At 42.8% G+C, this 23,527-nt stretch overlaps 1 protein-coding gene across 1 annotated transcript in view; it reads right to left on the reverse strand.

The window, feature by feature from the left end:
- LOC129714246 (WD repeat-containing protein 48) overlaps positions 1-23,527 on the reverse strand; it is a 90,528-nt gene that overhangs the window by 42,792 nt on the left and 24,209 nt on the right. The window contains exons 3-10 of the mRNA XM_055663794.1: positions 23,247-23,325; positions 21,854-21,936; positions 19,111-19,240; positions 17,398-17,486; positions 15,655-15,756; positions 13,166-13,390; positions 12,291-12,365; positions 8,438-8,540 (exon numbers count right to left, since the gene is read on the reverse strand). Of these exons, the coding sequence (XP_055519769.1) occupies positions 8,438-8,540; positions 12,291-12,365; positions 13,166-13,390; positions 15,655-15,756; positions 17,398-17,486; positions 19,111-19,240; positions 21,854-21,936; positions 23,247-23,325 (886 nt within the window). The remainder of the gene's footprint in view (positions 1-8,437; positions 8,541-12,290; positions 12,366-13,165; positions 13,391-15,654; positions 15,757-17,397; positions 17,487-19,110; positions 19,241-21,853; positions 21,937-23,246; positions 23,326-23,527) is intronic.

Below are 23,527 nucleotides of genomic sequence, written 5' to 3' on the forward strand. Positions count from 1 at the left end.
GCCATGGCTGAATGCACCTCAGGCATGCGGTCATCCCATGATACCCATAAGGATGAATGTTCTGGTTTACAGGAAACGGTTTCTGTGTACAGAGACTGCCCTCACCGAGGAAGCAAAGTAAAACAGACAACCCACATTTTTATTGATTTCTCAGCTTTTTATCCTTAAAACAATGCAATTAACTATCAAAATGTCCAAACTTTTGTCAGTATTTTCTTCATAAGAATGTAAGATTGGGAAAATTGGGAATGGCTTATGGGGGTATGAAGTAATCTATGAATCGTCCAGTTCAAAGAGTAGTGAGTTAGGCCAGCACGTATTATTTTACACAAGCCACTGAAGGGTTTGAGTCGAGGAGTAGGAGGCTAATGTTTTCACTGGCCAACCTGGTACTCAATTTGCTGAGTGGCCGGTGCCTGGAACCCGTTGTCAAGGGTGATGGTGGAAGTAGATATGATAGTGTTGAAGAGGCTTTTAGACAGACACATACAGGGAATGGGCGGTAAGGATTACATGCAGAAAGACATAAAGCTGGAGTAACTCAGCGGGCCAGGCAGCATCTCTGGAGAGAAGTGTGACGTTTCGGGTTGCGACCCTTCTTCAGATTGGTTAGAGATAAGGGAAACAAGAGATATAGACGGTGATGTGGAGAGATAAAGAACAATGAACGAAATATATGCAAAAAAGTAACGATGATAGAGCAAACAGGCCATTGTTAGCTGTTTGTAGGGTGAAAATGAGAAGCTAGTGGGACTTGGGTGGGGGTGGGATAGAGAGAGAGGGATTGCCGGGGCTACCTGAAGTGAGAGAAATCAATATTCATATCACTGGGCTGTAAACAGCCCAAGCAAAATATGAGATGCTGTTCCTTCAATTTGCCTTTAGCCTCACTCTGCCAATGGATGAGACCTAGGACAGAAAGGTCTGTGTAGGAATGGGGAGGAGAATTAAAGTGTCCAGCAATTGGGAGATCAGGTACAGTGACCTCCATAATGTTTGGGACAAAGACCCATCATTTATTTATTTGCCTCTGTACTCCACAATTTGAGATTTGTAATAGAAAAAAATCACATGTGGTTAAAGTGCACATTGTCAGATTTTAATAAAGGCCATTTTTATACATTTTGGTTTCACCATGTAGAAATTACAGCTGTGTTTATATATAGTCCCCCCATTTTAGGGCACCATAATTTGGGACACATGGCTTCACAGGTGTTTGTAATTGCTCAGGTGTATTTAATTGCCTCCTTAGTACAGGTATAAGAGAGCTCTCAGCACCTAGTCTTTCCTCTAATCTTTCCATCACCCTTGGAAACTTTTATTGCTGTTTATCAACATGAGGACTAAAGTAGTGCCAATGAAAGTCAAATTATGAGACTGAGAAACAAGAATAAAACTGTTAGAGGCATCAGCCAAACCTTAGGCTTACCAAAATCAACTGTTTGGAACATCATTAAGACGAGAGAGAGCACTGGTGAACTTACTAATCGTAAAGGGACTGGCAGGCCAAGGAACACCTCCACAGCTGATGCCAGAAGAATTCTCTCTACAATAAAGAAAAATCCCCAAACACCTGTCCGACAGATCAGAAACACTCTTCAGGAGTCAGATGTGGAAATAAAATTTGTTCGGCACGGACTTGTAGGGTCACTGTGTGCAGACGACTTTCATGAACAGAAATACAGAGGCTACACTGCAAGATGCAAACCACTGGTTAGCCACAAAAATAGGATGGCCAGGTTACAGTTTGCCAATAAATACTTATAAGAGCAATCACAGTTCTGGAAAAAGGTCTTGTGGACAGATGAGATGAAGATTAACTTATATCAGAGAGATGGCAAAAGCAAAGTATGGAGGAGAGAAGGAACTGCCGAAGATCCAAAGCATACCATCTCATCTGTGAAACACGGTGGTGGGGGTGTTATGGCCTGGGCATGTATGGCTGCTGAAGGTACTGGCTCACTTATCTTCATTAATCATACAACTGATGGTAGTAGCATAATGAATTCTGAAGTGTATAGACACATCCTATCTGCTCAAGTTCAAACAAATGCCTCAAAACTCATTGGCCAGAGGTTCATTCTACAGCAGGACAATGATCCCAAACATACTGATGAAGCAACAAAGGAGTTTTTGAAAGCTAAAAAATGTTCAATTCGTGAGTGGCCGTCAATCATCCAATCTGAACCCAATTGAGCATGCCTTTTATATGCTGAAGAGAAAACTGAAGGGGACTAGCCCCCAAAACAAGCATAAGCTGAAGATGGCTGCAATACAGGCCTGGCAGAGCATCACCAGAGAAGACTCCCAGCAACTGGTGATGTCCATGAATCGCAGACTTCAAGCAGTCATTGCTGCAAAGGATATGCAACAAAATAGTATACATGACTACTTTCGTTTACATTATATTGCTGTGTCCCAAACATTATGGTGCCCTGAAATGCACCATAATGGGGGACTATGTATAAACCCTGCTGTAATTTCTACATGGTGAAACCAAAATGTATAAAAATACCCTTTATTAAAATCTGACAATGTACACTTTAACCACATGTGATTCTTTCTATTACAAATCTCAAATTGCGGAGTACAGAGGCACATAAATAAATGATGGGTCTTTGTCCCAATCATTATGGAAGGCACTGTAGGTTCAGGCGGGCTGAGCGAAGGTGTTCTGCGAAACGATTGCCCAGTCTGTTTTTGGTCTCGCTGATGTATAAGATCACATGCAGGCAGCAGGGAACTGGCATCATGTTAGGCATGGACATCTTGGGCCGATGCGCATGTTCTTTTATTTTAAAAAATTTAGAGATACAGTAGGCTCCATGCCGACCATCTATCCCCTGTTCACACTATTTTTTATGTTATCACACTTTCACATCCCTAGGGGAAATTTAGAGGCCAATTAACCTCCAATCCTGTACGTCTTTGGGATGTGGGAGGAAACCGGTGAACCCAGAATATACCCACACCAATACGGTCACAGAAAGAATGTGCAAACTCCACACAGTCAGCACTCGAGGTCAGGATGGAACCCGGGTCTCTGGTGTAAGGCAGCAGCTCTACCAGATGTGCCGCAGTCTGAAGAAGGGTCCTAACCCGAAACATCAGCTATCCATGTTCTCCAGAGATGCTGCCTCACCCACTGAGTCACCCCAGCACTTTGTGTCATTTTCTTTTGCCACTGTGCTGCACTGTTCTATGTTCTAATTGTCGGACAGAAGCAATTGACAAGCCAGAGCCAGCCTTCAGAGGCAGCTAGAGGCTCCTCAGGATACATTTCAAGCAGGCTGTTTTGTCAACGCCGACATAGAGAACACCGAGCAGTTTACAGAGAGCTGGCACCAAGTGAGGCCAGTCCTTGTGGCACCATAATGGTCTGATGGTTGGCAGCAGTGCAGACTTCCTCGGGCTGCCTGCTCCACTTTAAAAGTTTTGTCTGAAGGTAGGATCGCCTTTGTTCAAGTCTCGAGAAACAAAAGACATTCTAACAATATGTACATTGATGGCTTCTAATGTTTAACAATAGGAATGTGGTTTTGTTTTATTGATTTGGAAAGTGAAGTGAAACCGACACTTTAGACTTTTGAGATACAGCACTGAAACAGACCCCTCGTCCCACGGAGTTCGCGCCAACCAGCGACCACCCCGTACACTAACACAATCCTACACTCTTGGGACAATTTACAATTTTACAAAGCCAATAAACTTACAAACCGGTATGTCTTTGGAGTATGAGAGGAAACCGGATCATCCAGAGAAATCCTACACGGTCACAGGGAGAACGTACAAACTCCGTACAGACAACAAATTCCAAATAACGAAAAGCTCCGAATAGCAGACATTTTTTCGGTCCTTGAAGGCGTTCACCGAGGGCGGCCCGCAGAGGTGACAGCGGAACCTCCGGTCGGTCCACGAAGACGGAGGAGAGTGGGGTTGTTTGCAGTTGCAGAGGGAGGGGGCAAGGGCAGTACAGTTCCCAGTCTCAGCTCCTGTCCAGGGGGGTGGCCGGAGCAACGGGACACCGACTGCAAGCACGGAGATCCCATAGACTCACAGCCAGCAGCAACTCTAGCCCAGCCCGGCTCCAACTCCAGAGGGACCCAGGTTACGGATGAGGGGGCGCAGCTCGGGCTGTGGGCAAACTGCCACTTGTCGCTGTAGCGGCCCATCGGGGAGCGGGTTCCTGTTGGTCCTGACGTCTCCGGCCACCCCCCTGGACAGGAGCTGAGAGACGTCAGGACCACCAGAAGCCGCTCCCCGATGGGCCGCTACGGCGACAAGTGGCAGTTCGCCCACAGCCCGCGCTGCGCCCCCTCATCGGGATACCGACCCCCAGGCCCACTGCAAGCACGGAGATCCCAGATCAGCAACTCCAGCTCAGCCCCGCTCCAACTCCAGAGGAACACGCTCCCCGTAGGGGCAGAAGCTGATGGTGTGCAAGGTACGTCTTGTTCTTGGGGTGGCGCAGCTCAGGCTGTGGGCGAACTGCCACTTGTCGCCGTAGCGGCCCATCGGGGTGGGGATTCCTCTGGAGTTGGAGGGACAGGGAGACACAGCGGCTTTTGAGAATGGTGGGCAATCACTTCCAAAGTTCTGCCGACACACCTCTCAGTCAGTACACCTCTCCTACACTTGTCTCCCGCACTAAGATCATCTCACAGAGAATGATCCCAGCCTAACCCTCCCTATTCTCTCCTATTCTGCAAGAAAAAACTACATTGAAGACTCAAACTCGCGATCGAGTAACTGCCGGGATCGAGGCGCAAACTCGTGACCTTGCAGATATGAGCCGAGCACTCTACCACTGAGCCAGCCGTTCTACGCTAAAAATCTTCCATTCCGAAAGCCGAAAAATTCCGAATTACGAAAAGTGTCTGGTCCCAAGGCTTTTGGATAAAAGGTTGTGCACCTGTATACGTATTTCTTCCATCGCTACCGTGACAGTGGATCACATAATACCAGTTAAACAATTGTTTTGGAGAAGTTTCATTGCAAGCATTAGCTTCCTTAAGATATATAGATAGCTAAGCCTGATTGGTGATGGAGAAAAATGATAGAGTCCATTACAAAAAACCACATTTGGGGAAGAGTGGCAGGATTGGACCACATCACCATGAGTTTGTGAAAGGTTAGGATCCTGGTGCGCAGGTGGATCAGGGGTCATTTTATAGATGTGTCAAAATCATGAGAGGAATAGATCGGGTAAACGGAGAGCGTCTCTTGTAGGGGAATCAAGAACCAGAGGACATACGATTGGGGGGGGAAGGGGGGATTTACAAGGAACCTGAGGCCTGACTTTTTTACACAAAGGGGGGTGGCTTTATGGAATGAGCTGCTGGAAGAGGTAGCTCAGGCAAATACCTTTGCAGTGTTTCAGAAACATTTAGACAGGTACATGGATAGGATAGGTTTGTAGGGATATGGCACATACGCAGGCAGGTGGGACGAGTGTAGATGGGACATGTTGGACAGTGTGGGCAAGTTGGGCCGATAGGCCTGTTTCCATGCTGTATGTCTCCATGACTATGTTGTAGTTGATAAAACGACACCAGGTTTGAGGTCTTAATTGGCAGAATTAGCAAGTATTCGTGGATATAGCTTATTTGGATTTTTCATCTGGACAGGTACATGGATATAAGGTTTAGAAGGATATGGGCCAAATGCGGGCAATGTAGATGGGTCATCTTGGTTGGCATGGGCAAGTTGGGCCGAAGGGCCTGTTTCCATGCCGTATGACATAATATAATGATTTGGAGGAAGGAATTGCATGTAATGCCTCTGATTTAGCTAATGACACATAGTGGGTGAGAGATTCCTTGAGGAAGATGCAGAGAAGCTCAAGTTTGATTGGAACAGGCAAGGGAGTAGACAGATGCAGTATAATAAATGTGAGATTGAGACACATGAGACTACAGATGATGGTATCTGAAGCCACAAACAATCTGCTAGAGCATCTCAATGAGTCGAGCAGCACGTGAGGGTGAAAGAAATGGTCGATGTTGTCATAAGTTATAGGAGAAGAATTAGGCCAATCGGCCCATCACGTTGACACCGCCATTCATTCATGGCCATTCTCCTGCCTTTTCCCCATAACCCTGACACCCTTACTAATCAAGTATCTGGCAATTTGCACCTTTAAAATACTCAATGTCTTGGCTTCCACATCGATCTATGGCAATGACATCTACAGATTCACCATCCTCTGACTAAAGAAATTCCTCCTCCTTTCTAAAGGTACATCCTTTTATTCTATGGTCTCTGGTCCTAGACTCTTCCACTAGTGGAAACATCTCTACATCCATGCTCCTGTTTCCTACCACATTCCAAAGGCTTCGTTAAAGATTGTAAATTAACCCTAATCTGTAGGATAGTGCTAGTGCACAGAGTTGCTGGTCGGCATGGAGTCAGTGGGCCAAAGGGTGTGTTTCCTTGCTGTATCTCTAAACTAAACTGAAACTAAGAATCAAAGTTGTAGTGCTGTTATCAGATATTTAATGCGCACCCTTTCAATAAATGCACAACAATGTAATTGTTCTCTGGCGATAAGGCATCAAATCATGCATAAATAGTGTGATAAACTGAACCACAGTGTGGACATCAACCCAGAGGGAGACAGCCTGTAAATGGAGTCCCAAAAGGCAGATGCCAGCCACCACAAATACTTGGATCACAAATTGCCCCATGTCATACACCATGTGGCAGCAACTCTAGATTTAACCTTATGGATCATTATGTAACTCCATTATTGTAACAGGTCCTTTCGTACTCACGGGAAATAAACAAAAGGTAACAGAAATAGCCATACTCCATCCATAGGGTAGAGGAGTCTAACATTAGAGGGTGTAGGTTTAAAGTGAAAGGGGAAAGATTTGAATGGGACCTGAGGGGCAACTATTTCACACAGAGAGTGGTGTGTATATGGAACGAGCTGCAAGAGGATGTAGAAGAGGCAGGTATAATTCCGATATTTAAACTACACTTGGATATGTATATGTATAAGAAAGATTTGAAGGGGCAATTTGGTCGGCATGGTCAGAAGGGTTTGTTTCTATGTTGTATAGCTTCATAATTCTTTGTAGAAAAATCTGACTAGTCCTATTCTGTTCTTTTCCCTTCATCCCGTGACTTCCCCCTCCCCACTATTTATTCAATTCCATCCTGAAAGTCACAATTGAATATATGCATCCACCATGTAATTAGGCAATGTATTATAGATTATAATTGCTCAATCCTTTCTCTGGATTTTATGTCAATCATTTTAAATCTGCATCTTTTGATACTTGACTGCCTGAGAAGTTTATTTTTATTAAACCTATTGATAGCAAAAGCACAAGGAGTTGGAAACTATCTTGGCAGCCTTTGGGTAACTCAATGACAATAGAGTTGGAGACACTGCAGTTGCTGAAATCTTGAGCTAAAATCTAAGTGCCGCAGGAACTCAGCAGGTTAGGTGGAGGGGATGACAGATGACATTTCAGATTGGGACTGATAGGGTGATCAGCCAAGCCAAAACATTGTCTGTCTATTTCCTTCCACAGATGCTGCCTGTCCAGCTGGGTTGCTGAAAACAAGGTTGGTCTATCGAGCAGAACGGTGGGGCAGTGGTAGAGTTGGTGCCTCACAGTGCCAGAGACCCGGGCTCGCTCCTGACTAGGGGTGTTATCTGTACGGATTTTGTACCTTCTCCGTGACTGCGTCAGTTTTCTCTGGGTTCTCCGGGTTCCTCCCACACTCCAAAGACATACAGGTTTGTAGCAAAATTGGCTTCAGTAAAGATTGCAACTTTTTATGTCAATTGTCCCTAGTGTGTAGGATAGTGCTAGTGTATGGGGTGATCCCTGGTCAGTGCAAACCCGGTGGGCCGAAGGGCCTGTTTCCGCGCTGAACCCCTATAGTCTATAGAGTCCACAGGCTTTACCCAACCAAACTCTGAGCAATGCTTCAAAGGACCAACTCAGAATGAAGAGCTGAGATTTACTGCAGAATATTGATCTGACCTGCATCCTTTTACAAATAGTCCCACACACCATGTATCTTGAATCTGCAGGAAGATTGTTCCCCGATGTTGGGGAAGTCCAGGACAAGGGGTCACAGCTTAAGGATAAAGGGGAAAATCCTTTAAAAACCGAGATGAGAAGAACTTTTTTCACACAGAGAGTGGTGAATCTCTGGAACTCTCTGCCACAGAGGGTAGTTGAGGCCAGTTCATTGGCTATATTTAAGAGGGAGTTAGATGTGGCCCTTGTGGCTAAGGGGATCAGGGGGTATGGAGAGAAGGCGGGTACGGGATACTGAGTTGGATGATCAGCCATGATCATATTGAATGGTGGTGCAGGCTCGAAGGGCCGAATGGCCTACTCCTGCACCTAATTTCTATGTTTCTATGTTTCTATGTCCCTTCAAAGAAACACACAAAATGGTTAATGACACTTACCTTTGATGACTTGTTCTGGCTGTGTGCAAAGTGGAATTAAGGGGGCACTGCAGTCATTGTCATAATCTCCAGATGCCCTGAAATTGTGAATCCCCTTCATGGACTGCAAAACAAATTATGAAAACTTTGGTTAACTCATAAGCACCCTACTCAAGCATTTTATTATCAAAGCTCAGGAAAGAAAATAAGAGTTGAAAGGGGACATTTTTAAAGTAGATGTGCGGGTCAAGTTTTTCTTTGCACAGAGGCTTGAGGATACCTGGAATGAGTTGTCAAGAGTGGCATAGGAGATATACGATAGTGGTATTTATTAAGCTTTTGGATAGACACATGGCCAGGCAGGGATGGGAGAGATATGTATCATGTGCAGACACGGACATTGTGGGCTGAAGGGCCTGTTCTTGTACTGTCCCATGTTCAAATAGTTTTCCATATCCTGATGCTTTTACAGTTTTACTATTGTATAAAACAGCAAACTAGTGTGAAAGGTTACCATGGAAAGCAGAAATGCAGAGATAGGGCTACAACCAGATTAGGCATGATCTGATTAAACGGCGGAGCTGGCTCAGACAGCCGAATGACCTGCTCCCACTCTCAATTTGTATTTGGAGGGGTAAAAATAATTGAATAGCTGTTCCAGAACAAGCATAGGCACGTGTTCAAATAACATTCCCCAGCATTCTCAGCCCACGGTTCCATGAAATGATGACCGTTTTCTTCACCATGCCCATCGAAAGTGCCACTTCCATCAAGCAGAGCACATGGAAAGGCCATGTTCAAGTCTGCAAGTTTAATTATAAAACTAGACAGTGTGAAATATCAACATATTCACTCAATACAAGTACTTTTTAGGGGGTGGGTGATGCGGTGGAAAAACAAGTGCCTTCCATTAGCCTCACTGTAGTAAAATAAAAATAAGCTGGTAATCTGTCAATTAGTTGTAGTTGCTAATTTCAGCAGGAGGTTTAAGGAGATTGTTGGAGGAGAAAGAAGAGAAACTGCAGACCTCCTAGGCCCTGAGAGAATTAGTCACAAAATGTTAATCTTTTAAATAAACTTGCACCGGCTGCTCTTTATTGTATTGCAGGTCACCAGGCTGCGGCAGCAACTCATCACGTAAAACATAAATCCACTTAGCTTCCATAAATCTGGGGTGGGATTGCCTATTCTGCATAGTGCCTAAACTGTATACACCATATTGTATGTTGTCTATACTGCATGCAGCATACAGTGCCTATATTGTATACTGTATATAGTACCTATAGTGTATACAGTATAGTGCTTATATTGTATACAGTATACTGCATACAGTGCCTATTCTGTATAAAGTGTCTATACTGCATACATGAAACAAATTGTTGGAAATAAATTTGACCAATAATCAGGCACCCTATATCATTTGTATAAAACAAATAGTGATTAAAAAGACACAAAGTTTATGAATAGAAGCGCAGGATAGAGTGAGGTGGTATAAATGCTCATTCAGAGCATATTGCATAATGTCGGGTATCACATTTAGGCAAAGATGATGGAAGAGTAGGGATAAAGATAATCAGCTACATGGAGAAACAGGAACAGTTAGCAATGTTCCTGGAACTAACAGGGTCAGAGGTGACTTTAAGACGCTGGAGCGTTTGGATAGAGTAAATATATGAAACCTATACTTTCTAGTAGGTGAGTCAATTTCCAAAAGTTTAACATTATTCATAAAAAGCTTTTTAGCGGGGAAAGGGAGAAATAGGTTGTCAAATCTGGAATACTCTCCTTAAAAAATAGTGAAAGCTGATTCCACAAATAATTGAAGGCAGTTATGGGCAAGGAATGAACAGGATTTCAGATACACCCACAGCAATGACTGCTTTTTCAAAGAGCAAGGATAGACACAATGAGCCAAATACTACCCCCACCCTCTCCCACAAGTTTCAATGATCCCAAAAAGATTAAAACCGTAGGAACTGTATTCCACAAGTATTAGTTTCAGCATGCTTTTTATCACTTCCTCTTGAATCTGACAAGTTATTTGGACCGACTAGACCTACGGGATCTCCCCATTGCCAATCATTTCATCTTCCCATTCCCACGCTGACCGTTCTGTCCTGGGCCTCCTCCATTACCAGAGTGAGGCCACACACATATTGGACGAACAGCACCTCATATTATGCCTGGGTAACTTACAACCCAGCAGTATGAACATCAAATTCTCTAATTTTAAGTATCTTTATATTACACTCCCCTCTCCTCACCAATCCCTCCTTGTCCCCTTCCTTCACCCTAGTAGTTTTACCAGTTCCACAGTTCTCCACATTGTTTCTCTTGAGATCATATCTTCCCGAGGCACCAATGGACCTATCAGGCACTGCCCTGCCTGAGATCATTCGTGACTGGCCCCGATTTGTCCTGGTATTTTCTCGCCTCCAGTTCTTCACCTACCCCCCACCCCCCACCACCTCCTACTTTCAGTCTGAAGAAGGGTCCCGACCCGTAACATCACCCATCCTTTTTCTCCATACATGCTGCCTGACATGCTGAGTTACTCCAGCACTTTGTGTCTATCTTTAGTTCTTCCTTACATTGTTCCATTTGGACTTTTTAGACAATTTGAATCTATGCACCCATTAAAATTATTAAAATCACACAGCATATTGAGGCAAGTGCAAATTTCATCCTCCTTTTCAAAACTGCCAGATAAGTTAAGTTGTGGCAACTAAAAACATTTATAAAATGGGCAGAAAGTAAAAGTGGAAATCAGCATAATTTTCCACTACAGTGGCATTTCATCTTCCTGCAGCTTGTTTAACTGCTCCTGATGTACCTTTTTCAATAAAATGGGAAGGACTCAAATGGGAAAAAGGGACTCGAAAGGGGAAATTGACTTTAACAGTTCATTTAAACTTTAATTGCACAAAATACAAACCAACTTGCCCACACTGACCAACGTGTCTCATCTACGCGTCCCACATGCCTGGGTTTGTCCCATATCCCTCTATAGCTGTCCTATTCATTACCTGTCTAAATGTTTCTTGAACGTTGCGATAGTACCTGCCTGAACTACTTCCTCCGGCAGCTTGTTCCATACACCCACAACCCTTTGTGTGTAAAGGTTATCCGTCAGGTTCCTATTAAATCTTTTCCCCCTCACCTTAAACCTATGTCCTCTGGTTCTCAATTCTCCTACTCTGGGCAACAGACTCTGTGCATCTACCTGATCTATTCCTCCCATGATTGTGTACACCTCTATAAGATCACCCCTCATCCTCCTGCGCTTCAAGGAATGAGAAATAGATTAAATCATCAGTTTATCAACTAGCTCATAAGTTGGAATAAGGGACTGTGAAATAATGAAGATATGTGTTTCCACAATACATGGACGGCAGGCACAGTGGTGCAGTTTTATTACGTTGCTGCCTTACAGTGCAAGAGACCCGGGTTCGATCCTGATTCCGGGTGCTGTCTGTACGGAGCCTGTCGCTGTTCCTCCAATTTGCATATGGCTTCACTCAGATAGTGGAGGAGGCCCAGGACAGAAAGATCAGTATGGAAATGTGAAGGGGAGTTAACATAGAAATTAGGTGCAGGAGTAGGCCATGTCGGCCCTTCGAGCCTGCACCGCCATTCAATATGATCATGGCTGATCATCAACTCAGTATCCCGTACCTGCCTTCTCTCCATACCCTCTGATCCCCTTGGCCACAAGGGCCACATCTAACTCCCTCTTAAAATGTATGGCAACTGAGATCGTGTAGGCCAAGGCGGACTAAGTGTAGGTTTTCAGCGAAATGTGTGTTTGACTGACAAAGAGATTGGGCACCAGCAATACGTACACTAGAGCCTGTATAAACATTGACATATTTACCCATTTATTCACAGATGATTTTGTAGTGGATACCCAAATAGCTGGGGCTGGGTCAGCTGATCTATCTAGCTCCATCTGCAAAGTAAAACAAATAAATTAATAAAGGAGGCACATGTTTACTAAATCCCTGCAGTGCAATAAAATCCATCAAAGTTTTGCAGAGCTGATACATTACGTATTCATATTGAAATTAAAACCACGAAGAAATTTTAAATCCTCAACTTAAGTTATCTCCTGTTACATGTCATATGGCTTGAGGACAAGAAATGGTATTGTTAAAGATATCAAGAATTCATCAAATGTTTAGGTCTCCCACGATGCAAGGTTTTATATTTCAGGACATCAGACGCTACGCAAACAAAGCTGATGGCATAACACTGAAATGGATTCAAGAGCTATTTTAAACCGACACAAATTCACCTGATTTGCATTTCATCAATTTACATTTTTTTTTTTTTAAATCTACTATCAGCAGCCAGATTGTTATTTTCACGGAGATACAAGGAACTGCAGATTCTGGTTTCCAAAAAAAAGACGCAAAGTGCTGGAGTAAGGCAACATCTCTGGAGACCATGGATAGGTGGATGATGTTTTGAGATTTCCCATCCGAAATGTCACCTATCCATGATCTCGAGATGCTGCATGACCGGTTGAATTACTCTAGCATTTTGTTTCTCTTTATCTCATCTGTTAATCAAACTCTCTCACAGGCAGCATCACTGGAAAACATGGATGGGCGACATTTTGGTCAGGATACTTCTACACAAGGTACTTAATCTACTCCAGCGCTTTGTCTTTTTGTTGTTATTTTCTATGCTGTTCATCTATCTTTAATGCAATGATGAACAACTCATACACATTTTATACTCAAGTACCTTTAGAACCGGTGCTTTCTCCTCACAGATTAGAACTCTAATGTCGGGATTCCGCAGGTCCGTGCAGTATATTTTTCGGTCTCGTCCTCCTGAGTAGACGTGCGTAAAGGCTTCATTGACCTGCAATGCCCAAACTCCTTCGTCGTGAACACGATACGTCGCTATACATCTCTGTTGACCCAAAGACCACAGGCGGATCGTTCCATCAGAACTACCAGACAAACACTAACGGAAAAGAAATGGGAGAAAATATTAACTGCACCAACTTTACTGATGAGAAACTTCTTAACCATGAACACTTTTCGGATAAAGACGACAACGACCATTTGAGTTGAATCAGAATCTTCAAAGGACTAGTGGCGTTGATGGCCTTTCTTTATGATTGCATCAATGTACTGACTCTAATATGCTGAGTCCAGGACAAGTTTTGGAATTTGAGGCTTTTGACTCTCTCCACTACCGTCTTGTCGATGAATACAGGTTTGTAGATCCTCGTTCTTCCTCTTCCAAAGTCCACAATCAGTTCCTTGGTCTTGATGATGTCAGAATAGTTTAGGTAACTAACTGCAGTGTGTTTTAAAGATGGATTCACACTACAAAGACTGTGGCACAGGGAATACATATTTTAGAGTGGGACAGAGTGTAGCAATCAACCATTCCTGAATGGTGTCAAGCTTAATTAGAGCTGATGGAGCTGCACGCATTTAGACATGGTCCTTACCGCCACCTTGTAGATCGTAGAAAGGTTATCAATTTTATACTTAAATGCGAGCTTACATCAATTGCCATCAGTTGAAGAGAGACTCATATTTTTCTTATATCAATGGCTCTTTAATTGTCAAGCAAAGTGGTTCAATTGTCATGGCTTTTGCAACTGTATCCTCCGCCTTATCTATGCCGTAAACCTGCGCTTCTTCACTTACCCGCCTTACATTTCACTATTCTTCTCTCCTTATCTGATATCTTTTTGTCTTCTTTTCATCTCTAGCCTTTTCAATGACTCCACTCATCAGTCAATCACCACCACCCCCCACCCCTGTATCCACTTGCCAGGCTTTAGTCTGTCCCCCCACGTCTCTTTGCCAGCTTTCTCTCCTCTCCTCCCTCCCCCCCCAACTACAATCAGTCTGAAGATCCAAAACGTCACCTATCCATTCCCTCCACAGATCCGGCCTGACCCACGGAGTTACTCCTGTTCTTTGTGGTTTACTCAAGATTCCAGCGGCTGCAGTTTGTTCTATCTCCAAATTTCTACCAGGATGTTTGTGGATCTACTTCTCAACTTCTCACTCAAAGCCTGGCTCAGATTTAATGACAATGCTTCCAGTTCGAGGTTCCCGAACCATGGAAATAATTTCTCCACAACAACCATTTCCTTAATATCTCAAAAACAAACCAAATTTCCATCTAAATGTCATGTAATAAAAACTACCCACTGCATAATTTAACCTTTGGAGCATGTTCCATACTGTTGTTTCCAAACTGCACTTCCTCCAATGCCAAGATATCTTCATCAGTATCCTGCCCTAACCACAATTTATTTCTATCACTGTGATTTAACTTGATAATATTGAAACATTGGGTCTTTTGTTGGCATCAGCCATTAAATAGATGCGTTGGTGGAATAAAATATCCACTAACTCTGAAGTTCTGACAATCAAGCTCATTTTGTATTACATAATTGAGATTCAACAATAAAGCAACTCAATTGTAACTCTTGGATAATACTAAAATATTAAATGGACAGGTACATGGATAGGAAAGGCTTAAAGGGACATGGGCCAAACATGGGAAGGTGGGACTAGTGTAGATGGGGCACTTTGGTTGGCATGAGCAAACTGAGCTGAAGGGCCTGTTTCCATGCTGTATGGCTCTAAAGAAAGGGGAAAAGGGGGAAAAGAAGCCAGCAAGCTGCATGGGAGAAAGCCAGTTTGTGAGAAAATGAAGACACAAAGAATTGTATGCTGGAATCCTGAACCAAACATCGTCCTGAAGTAACTCAGTAGGTCAGGCAGCTGAGTCTCTGGAAAAATGGGATAGATGACATTTTGGGTCAGGATCCTTCTTCAGACTGATTGTAGTGGGGGGTGGTGGGGGGGTTGTTGTATTGGCGGATGATGGATAAAGGCCAGAGATGACAAGATGAACAAGTGTGAGATAGGAATAGAAGAAGAGCGAAATGTAAACCAGAGGAATGAATATAGATGTGAGGGAATTCCCTCTAGGCATTTTGTATTTTGAGCAATAAAATGAGCTTGAAAGAAGAAGGAGAAACAGAATAAAAAAAGAGGCGAGAGAGGATGAGAGAAAAGCAAGATAGCCAAAAACAAGAGAACAGGCAGAAGTTGTATTTCTATTGTTGTCTCAGCCAACATCATTCTGCTGAACGTTTTGAAGGAGATCTTAAATAAACAAACTTCGGACTTGAAAGGGAGCAAAGTTGATAAATGAAAAATGAATTGCAAAACCAAAACAAAAGTGGAAACTACCTGTGTGCCATCTCTGTTCAATAGTAACGCTTTGACATTATCTGTGTGTCCTTTAAGTTTCATCAGTTTTGCACACGTCCTGGGATCCCACACTCTCAGAACCTGTGAAGGACATCAGAAACCAACACTTCAAAATTAGTTTAGGTATTTTGGGATTAAAGGCAACCTACTGTTAAATAATTAAGATCTTCTTTCTCATATATTTTTCCAATTCCTGTTTAATGTCATAAACGTAAGTATTCACTTAAATTAAAGTTGTCAAAAAGGTAGAAGATGCTTAGAATCAAAATGGTAGGTTAAATAAATCTGAAAAACCTGATCTTGTTCATTTGTCAAACAATTCATCTGCAGTCTACAAAACCACCAGTCTAACATTCAAATATTGCATTAAAACTTGAAATTACAGTGTGTGAATTACTGTTTTAGACTCACATATATGAAAAAAATATTATTACATCCAGCTATAACAGTCATAGAGTCATACAACATGGAAACCGACCCCTCGGCCCAACTTGTCCACACCGAGCAACATGTCCCATCTACACTAGTCCCACCTACCTGCGTTTACCCCATATCCCTCTAAACACAAAGATGATACAAAGCTGGGTGGCAGTGTGAACTGTGAGGATGATGCTATGAGAATGCAGGGTGACTTGGACAGGTTGGAGGTGTGGGCAGATGCATGGCAGATGAAGTTTAATGCGGATAAATGTAAGGTTGTCCACTTTGGTAGCAAAAACAGGAAGGCAGATTACTATCTAAATGCCGTCAAGTTGGGAAAAGGGGAAGTACAACGGGATCTGGGGGTCCTTGTACATCAGCCTTTGAAAGTAAGCATGCAGGTACAGCAGGCAGTGTAGAAAGCGAATGGCATGTTGGCCTTTATAACAAGGGAAATCGAATATAGGAGCAAAGAGGTCCTTCTGCAGTTGTACAGAACCCTAGTGAGACCACACCTGGAGTATTGTGTGCAGTTTTGGTCCCCTAATTTGAGGAAGGACATTCTTGCTATTGAGGGAGTGCAGCGTAGATTTACAAGTTTAATTCCCAGGATGGCGTGACTGTCATATGCTGAGAGAATGGAGCGACTGGGCTTGTACATTCTGGAGTTTAGATGAATGAGAGGATATCTCATTGAAACATATAAGATTGTTAAGGGCTTGGACACGCTAGAGGCAGGAAACATGTTCCCGATGTTGGGGGAGTCTAGAACCAGGGGCCACAGTTTAAGAATAAGGAGTAAGCCATTTAGAACGGAGACGAGGAAACACTTTTTCTCACAGAGAGTAGTGAGTCTGTGGAATTCTCTGCCTCAGAGGGCGGTGGAGGCAGGTTCTCTGGATGCTTTCAAGAGAGAGCTAAACAGGGTTCTTAAAATAGCGGAGTCAGGGGATATGGGGAGAAGGCAGGAACGGGGTACTGATTGGGGATGATCAGCCATGATCACATTGAATGGCGGTGCTGGCTCGAAGAGCCAAATGGCTTACTCCCGCACTATTGTCTATTGTCTAAACATGTCTAATTTTCTGTTGGCGTTACAAACTACTGTAATACTCTTAAACACTGCAGTACATCACCCTTGTCCATCTTTCATGAGCCATAATATAACATGCTCAGGATCTACTTGCTAGTTTATGATGTTAAAAGTCACCTAAAACATCTGATAGTAGATCACCTGCATAACAAAGGTTTTCTCTTCTCAATTACTTGAACCAATCTGGAATAGCTATCACTGTCACTTACCTTTTCAGTCGATCCAGAAACAATTACTGTTCCCATCTGGTTCATGGCAAGGCTATAAATTGAGTCTTTGTTCCCGCTCAGCGATGACGCTGTTAGAGAAAAGATTATTCACCCGTTTACCCATGCAAGCATTTTATTTCTTGGTTAATATGCTTGGACAATATTTGGTTTCATAAACTATTGGGTGGAAAGAGCAGCAGCAGGAACCTTTTAATAAACTGGTTGGCCATTTCAAAATTACTAATTTCCAAAATGATGGGTGAACCCAATTCAAACATTTATGTGAAAGGCTGCAAAAGTGTCTTTCTTTCATACTTAACCATAAAGTTTTGAGTTCCTTGAAAGCCTTATATAGAAATGAAAAATTGAGTATATATAACAAGATATTTTACCTAATAATATGCCATTATGATTATCTATGCTTACTCAAATTTTCTCTCAGCATCCCGTGGCATCTAACACCTTCTTAATACTAAAATACTCCAGATTATCCAATACCTCTCCCTCACTCACTATCTTCCATGTCCTTTTCTTTGGTGAATACATATGAAAAGTTGTCACTTAGGACTCCATCCACATCGTGTTGTTCCACATGGATTACCCCCTCGGTTCCTATGGGGATACACTCTTTTCCTCGATACACTCCAACACCTGCTCAATTTATAGAATGTCTTGGGATTCTCTGTAATCTTACATGCCAAGGATATTTTATTAACCCTTTTGTCCTCCTAATTTAATTCATAAATTCTCTCCAATACACTCAATATTCCTCGAGGGATTCCTCAATCTATAACTGCCATGTTTCCCTTCTGTTTTAGTTTAGAGACACAGCGTGGAAACGGGCCCTTCAGCCCACCAAGTGCACGCCGACCAGAGATCACCCGCACACTACTTCTATCCTACACACTAGGGATTATTTACAGAAGCCAATTAATCTACAAACCTGTACGTCTTTGATCGGTGGGATGAAACTGGAGCACCCACGTGGTCTTAGGGAGAACGTACAAACTCCGTGCGGACAGCTCCCATAGTCAGGATCGAACTCTGACGTTGTAAGACAGCAGCTCTACCGCTGCGCCACTGTGCCACCCCAAACCTTCAAAATTCCTTTGCTATCTATGGATCCCCAATCTTTCCATCTTAGCCTTTCACCCTTACCAGAATGTTAACTTTGAATTAACTTTCTTTCAGAAGACTCCCATGTCAGTTGACATTTGATCGATGACCATAAGCTCCCAATCTACGTTTTCCTTTCATGTGCTATTTAAATGAGCCTTCTCCCAATTGATGACCTTAACTTGACTGCGAACGTTATCCTTTTCCTTAACTACCGTGAAACTTTACAGAACTATGCGCCACACTTACACTGTCCCCTAAATGCTCCCCTGTTGATACTTCAACCACCTGCCCAAAGTTTGGTAGTCAGGCCATCTCTATTCATTCAGATTCAACCCTAGCCACTCTAATATATTGAATTCTGATTTCACACCATGTGGCTTCTGAAGTGATTTACTCACTTAGTCCCATTATATTTCCAGTGTGAATAAGTACAGTCAATGCAGCTGATGCTGACAAAGACACAATAAAGTGTACCTTTGTCAGCATCACCAACTTAGCACCTTTATAAATCCTCCTCATATTTACATACACTTTGATAAAGCTTATTTCATGCTCCATGTGTACTTTACCCTATTGTTCACCATGAAGACTTACTTGTTACTGTGTTGTTTGAGGCAGTCAGTGCTGTAAGAGTATTTACATCCCAGAGGAAAATCTGTCTGTCCAGCCCTGCTGAAGCCACCAACTCTTTATCTTTTGCATACGCCAATGCCTTCACATAATCCTACACACAAAAGAAGCGTTAATTGTTTTTGGTTTGGGTCCAGTTTCCTCCCTAATACCAGTCACTCACATTGCATTATCATTTCACATTCACTCAGTGAACTCTGGTCCATCCTGTGACAGTAAACATCCAGTGTCACAACTGAACGAGGCAATGTCTTCAGACCTCCATATGATCAACTTTCTAGAGATGGTTACTGGACATTCATGAGGAAGCCTAGCAGATTTCTTTTGCTTAGGTTAGTTGAGATTGGAGATACAGAACGGAATCAGGCCCTTCCGCCCGCTGAGTCCATGCTGACCAGCGATCACCCCATATACCAGCACTATCCTACACACTTCAATGTTTCCAAAGCCAATTAACCTACAAAACCAGTACTTCTTTGGAATGTGGAAGGAAACTGGAGCACCCGGAAAAAACGCACGTGGTCACAGGGAGAACGTACAAACTCCGTACAGACAGCACCCGTAGTCAGGATCAAACCCGGGTGTCTGGCTCTGTAAGGCAGCAACTCTACCGCTGCGCCACCGTGCTCTCCTTGGTACACATAATTCATTGCTATGCAATATTCTCTTGGTCTATAATATATGACACATTATTTTGCTAACCTCCCCTGATGCGATTCAACACAAAAATTGTTTTGTGAATATTCCAGAGAGAACATTTAGTTTTAGTTTAGTTTAGAGATATAGCAGGGAAATAGGTCTTCAAACCAATGAATCCACACCGACCACTGGTCACCTTTTCACACCAGTTCTGTTATTGGGTGATCGCTGGTTGGTGTGGACTCGGTGGGCCGAAGTGCCTGTTTCCGTGCTGTATCTCTAAAGTCTAATGTAAAGTCTAAACATACACCAGATCTACCAGAAGCATCAGAAAGAGCACAGTTTAATACCTCTTTCAAAAAGCATTCAAAACAAATCACCATTTTCTTTGTGTAACACCACAGTCTGGATTATACACTCAACTGCTGACTTGCTATTTGAATCCATAGACTGGACATAGAATTCACAAAAATGCTGTTTATAGAGAATTAATTTAAATTGAATTTCCTGTGATGCACCTTCTCATTTAACCACACGTGCAGAGCTGCCAAGTTTTGTCAGAGCATTTCAGTATTCTAGTACAGTACCTGAAAATCAGTATTTTGCTGAGGAAATCAGTATTTTTACGCGGTGCCATTTTGCTGAAAAAAATGTTTTTTATGTGCAGTCATACCCATGTAAGTGTACAAGAATGCATAACTTTGCTACCAATTGACATGTCTTCTACGCACCTTACTCGACAGTGTATTCATTAATTGCCATCTCTTTGTATACCGCTGTTTGAACGGTTGCTTCCTGCTTTTAGCACCAGGTGATGATGTAGAAGCCATTTTGGAAGCCTCCCTCTACCACCCTTGCTCCCTCTCTCTCCCTCCCTCCCTTTCTCCATCCCTCGTCCTCCCTCCCTCTCCTCTCCCTCCCCCTTTCACTCCCTCTCTCCCTCCTCCTTTCCCTTCCACCCACCCACCCTCTCTCTCCCTCCCTCTCTCCTTCCTTTTTTTCTCCCTCCGTCTCTTATTCCCTCTCTCCCTTCCTCCTTCTCCCTCTCTCCACCCCTCCCTCTCTCCCTCTCTCCACCCCTCCCTCTCTCCCCCTTGAACCCACCCACCATTCTGTAAAATCAGGGCCAATCCCATTGTAACTGTAATCCCACTGGTAACCTTTCACCACTAGGCTTATCCAGAATTCTCCACTGCCTGAAAAATAATCAAACTCAACTACCACTGAGAAAGAGAATTCCAAAGACTCATTGTTATATGAGAATTTTCCCAAACAGTCTGGTCATAGCGCTATGTGTAAAGCCCATAGCGCAATGTTTAAAGTCCATAGCGCTCCAGCTGATAGCGCTATTTTTAGAACCCAAAGCGCTGTAGCCGACAGCTCTTCGTTTTAATTCCCACGTGTTAAACGGACAGCGCTCTGTTTAAACCTGGAGCGGGACAGGCAGCGACTCTGGAGAGAAGGAATGGGTGACGTTTCTGGTCGAGACCCTTCTTCAGACTGAACTGAACTCCATATTTAAAATCCGTATTTAACTACGCGAAACCGCACATCCGTAAGCTAATCGCATTTCCGTACAAAATACGGAAAATCCGTACTACCTGGCAGCTCTGCACATGTGACTTCTTTTATTGCAGTGAGTGGTTCAATACAAAGTAAATATCTCAATATTGAGTGAAGCTCAATATAATCAGAAGCAAGGGATATAATCAGAACATGCGTTGAATCAATACAAATTAAACATTGCAGCTTTAAGTAGATAAGCTATATTTTTCTATATCCTCAAAACAAAGAAAAAATATGTTCATTATAAAAACATGAAAGATGTATTATATACACCAGAGCATATGTATAACATGGAGCATGAGAAAGAGGTTTGCAATAATTGCATTAACCAATGGATCATCTCAAGACCAAATTAGGAACTGCTTTTGATATTGGAGTAAAAATATTTAAATATGTATTGCATACGTGTGTATAAAAGTATAACTGTTGTCACCCATGAAACACATTTAAATGAACTTCCCCCCCAACTCAGCAACTTGTAGTTTTGCCAAATAAAATCTACCTTGTGAGTTCGCAAAGTAGACATACAAAATCCTTTGTGAGCATTCCACACTTTCACTGTAGTGTCAGATGAAGCTGATATTACTAGGAAAAAAAGAGGCAATTTTAAAAGCTAAAGTTTGCAAACAACTTAGAATCATCACTTACAAGGATCTTACATACAAAGCCCAACTACTGCAGGGCCACCAGCAAAATCAAGGAAGAGTCTCTCCCATTAGGCAAGAAGTAAAAACATGTGAAAACGCACACCTCCAGATGCAGGGACAGTTTCTTCCCAGCGGTTATCAGACAACTGAACCATCCCAACGAGAGAGCAGTCCTGAGCTACTATCAATCTCACTGGTGACCCTCGGACTATCTTTAATCGGACTTTACTGGACTTTATCTTGCACTAAACGTTAGTCCCTTTATCATCGTCTTCATCTTGCGTATGGTGTGCACAGCCTAAAGTTGTAGGAATTTGATCTTATTTGATTGTGCACGCCAGATTGATTGCATACGTCGAAACAGGGCGGACCACGTGAAGGTTGCAATCTCCCACCCCCTTTTTATCATGTATTGTACACTGTGGATGGCTCGATTGTATTCATGTATAGTCTTTCTGCTGATTAATTAGCACGCAACAAAAGCTTTTCACTGTACCTCGTGACAATAAACTAAACTGAACTATATGAACGAGAATCAGCAAGCTGGCCAACAAAGGGCCTGTGTCATCTGGTGACACTATCGGGACATCAAGAATCATCACTGAGCATTTACTGGTCTCTTTGAGAGCATCTCCCATGCACATATATTTGCCAAGAGAAAAGAGTAGCATCTGCTGCATGTGAAGGCCATCATCTTCCAATATACCTTCCATCCCACATTGACACCGACTCATAGAGCTATACAACATGGGAACAGGCCTGTCGACCCTACTCATTCAATCCAACCAAGTTGCTCAACCACATTCGCCCCACTTGCCTGCGCTTGGCCCATACCACTAAACTTTCCTATCCATGTAACTGTCCAAGTGTATTTTAAATGTCCTAATTGTACTGCTTCTTCTGGCAGCTCGTTCCATGTACAACCCTCTGTGTGAAAAGGCTATTCCTTTTAAATATTTCCCCTCTCACCGTTGTCCTATGCCCTCTGATTTTGGACTCCCCTACCCTGGGGAAAATACTGCGGCTATTCGCCTTATCTATACCCCTCATGATTTTATAATTCTCTATAAGGTCTCTCCTCAGCTTTCTAGGCTTCAGGGAAGAAACTCCAAGCCATAAGAGCATAGGACATTGGGCTCATGATTAAATGGTGTGATAGGATCTTGAAGAAACAAGAGGATGCTTACTGTTAAACATTCAATATGTTAATATAAAACTGATTCAAAATAGTAAAGCTAAACTACTCACAGGTCTTTCCATTGCAGCACAATACAACATCATTTACCCAGTCAGTGTGGTGTTCCATAGAGGCAATGTAAGGATCTTGCTGAAAGAGAAAAACAGATATCATTAGAACCACGTGGAAGATTGTTACAATTCTGGAGATGGATCCTATCAGTCCCAGAATGAAGGCACTGAAGATGAGGCAGTCTCACAGAGTCTGGATTTAATTCCAGATGGATTACATCAAATTAACCGAAATCAATGCAATTAAATAATTTGGTTTTTAAAATCTGCAATCATTTGGG

This window comes from Leucoraja erinacea, chromosome 2 (assembly GCF_028641065.1).
Source record: "Leucoraja erinacea ecotype New England chromosome 2, Leri_hhj_1, whole genome shotgun sequence".
Classification (NCBI taxonomy): domain Eukaryota; kingdom Metazoa; phylum Chordata; class Chondrichthyes; order Rajiformes; family Rajidae; genus Leucoraja; species Leucoraja erinaceus.